This window comes from Wasmannia auropunctata, unplaced genomic scaffold (assembly GCF_000956235.1).
Source record: "Wasmannia auropunctata unplaced genomic scaffold, wasmannia.A_1.0 LD335030.1, whole genome shotgun sequence".
Classification (NCBI taxonomy): domain Eukaryota; kingdom Metazoa; phylum Arthropoda; class Insecta; order Hymenoptera; family Formicidae; genus Wasmannia; species Wasmannia auropunctata.
This window is the reverse complement of record NW_012027860.1, coordinates 26,790-29,169: the sequence shown is the minus strand read 5'-3', so window position 1 is coordinate 29,169 and position 2,380 is coordinate 26,790. Positions and strand designations below refer to the sequence as shown.

General features: G+C 24.1%; 1 protein-coding gene across 1 annotated transcript in view; it reads left to right on the top strand.

Annotated features, from left to right (window-relative positions):
* The first annotated feature begins 602 nt into the window (after positions 1 to 602).
* LOC105457824 (cytochrome P450 6a9-like) overlaps positions 603 to 2,380 on the top strand; it is an 8,774-nt gene continuing 6,996 nt past the window's right edge. The window contains exons 1-2 of the mRNA XM_011702715.1: positions 603 to 949; positions 1,005 to 1,033. Of these exons, the coding sequence (XP_011701017.1) occupies positions 603 to 949; positions 1,005 to 1,033 (376 nt within the window). The remainder of the gene's footprint in view (positions 950 to 1,004; positions 1,034 to 2,380) is intronic.

Sequence of the window (2,380 nt, the reverse complement as noted above, 5' to 3'; positions counted from 1 at the left end):
AAATATACATATATAATTATATATGTATATGAACAATTTTTTCTCATTTTATAAAATTAATTTTTTGTAAAAAAAGACTATGCAGAAATTATTCTTTTAATTATTTTTTATGTTTTCTTTTTATTATTATTATTTTTCTTGTAATCAAACAATAATTTTACAAAGAAAAGAAACATATGGATATGTATGGACATATTTCACATATAATTATGTGTAATTATATATTTTTCTATATGTTTATATATATTTGTATATATTCTTATATAAAAAATTTTTTCCCGGGGAAAATTAGTATTTAAAGATAAAATGAATTAATAAGCACATTTGATAGATAAGTTAGGTCAATATGGTAAGTTAAAATCGACGTATGAAATTCTTATCAATTATATTTTTATACTTTTTAAAATTGTAATTGTACGTATTATAAATAAAAATTATTATATTTTATTCATTACTTATTTTTATAACTAAATATTAAATGTTTATTCCTATTTTTGTAAAATTAACGATTTATACTGTTGCTTATTGTATTTAAAATAAGAGACTTCAGAATTAATTAAACAAAAACTTTTTTAACAGGTGTACTTTTCCAAAATGCCTACATGAAATACAAGCATCATCGCGTCGTCGGAATGTATTCACTTTTTAAACCAGTTTTGTTGATCAATGATCCCGAGCTTATTCGTACGGTGCTTACAAAGGAATTCGGAAGTTTCCATGACCGCGGATTGTACTGCAACGAAAAGGTCGATCCATTGTCCAACCATCTGTTTCTTATATCTGGAAAGAAATGGAGAAATATGCGCGTCAAGATGACGCCCACTTTCACTTCGGGAAAACTAAAGCAGATGTTTTCGCTCCTAAAAGAGTGTGGCGATGAACTCGCAAACTATCTGAAGAGTAAAGCACAGATAAAAGATTCCATCGAGATAAAAGATATGTTTGCAAGGTAAATTGTTTTTGAACAAACTGTCTGTTAATCAAAGTTTCATGTAATGTCAAAGAATAGAAACTGCTTTATTAGCAGTAGGAAGTTAGTGGAAACAATGGAGATGAGGAAAGAATAAGTAGCATATCCTCAAACAAATGTCCTTTTTGAGAAGAAATTTTCTTACCATTTTGAAATTTCTGTGACTTCAATGAAGTGTCAAAATGTAATCTTTCAAATATTTTAAATTATGTATTAAAACGAGCAACATATTAATTCTGTTACATTACAAACGTTTTTTAAATTTATCGTATCTCAATTATTGATCACTATCTCATCATACAATCAAATGATAAAAGAATTTTACATTATTTTACTTTTAACATAACAATTATGAATATTCTCTGTTGATGTAAACGAGATGGGATATTGTTTATTGTAAACAAATTCTTTTAATTCTTATAATTAGTATTTTTGGATTTCACATTACACATTTAAGAAATAATTTAATATTTATATATATATATATATATATATATATACATATATGACTACGTCATCTGCAGCCATCATTTGTCTTTGTTTAACTTTCGGCGAACGACAAGAATAAAATAAATTTATATTTTATTAAATATAAAATATGTAATTATCCAAATAAGTTGCATGTACTAGGAAAAACTATTTTGCATTTAAAAATAATTTAAAATTTCTATATACCCATTTATATTTAAAATTGATTTGAAAAACCTATTTTAAATATATTTTTAAAAATATTATATATTTTAAATGCAATTCGAAAAGGATTTTACTCAACCCTGATTATGGATTATCTAATCCAAAAGTTAAACAACTTTACATTATTATTTTTAACATAACAATTATAAATAATTAATAATTAATACAATATGAAATATTTACAAAAAACATTTAAAAATTTGTATTGTAACAAATGAATAAATAACGAATTTCTTCTTACATATTTAAAAATCTTTTTAAGTCTCCATTGTTTCATAGCTACTTTTCTGTATTTTTCTTTCAGTATTATTTAATCGAAGTGCTTGTATTTTAGTAAGTTTTTTTATTTGTACAAATTTATCTTTCTGTAAAGTTTTTCATAATTTTAAATGTTTCAGCAGAATCTGCTAAAATTTATTAAAAATTATGTGTTAATTTTATCAATAGATATACAACGGATGTAATTATGTCAACGGCTTTTGGTATTAAATCTAATTGTATTAAAGAGCCGAATAACGAGTATCGCATCCAAGGAAAAAAAATTTTTGAAATAAATCCAATTTGGACCATCTTGTTTCTGTTTGTGCCAAAAATTATGGATATGTTTTCTATCCCCATGTTTGACCAAAATTTCATCAGTTTTTATATGAATATATTTCGACAAAATGTGGAATACAGGCAAGCTCATAACATCATCAGACATGACTTTATGAATCT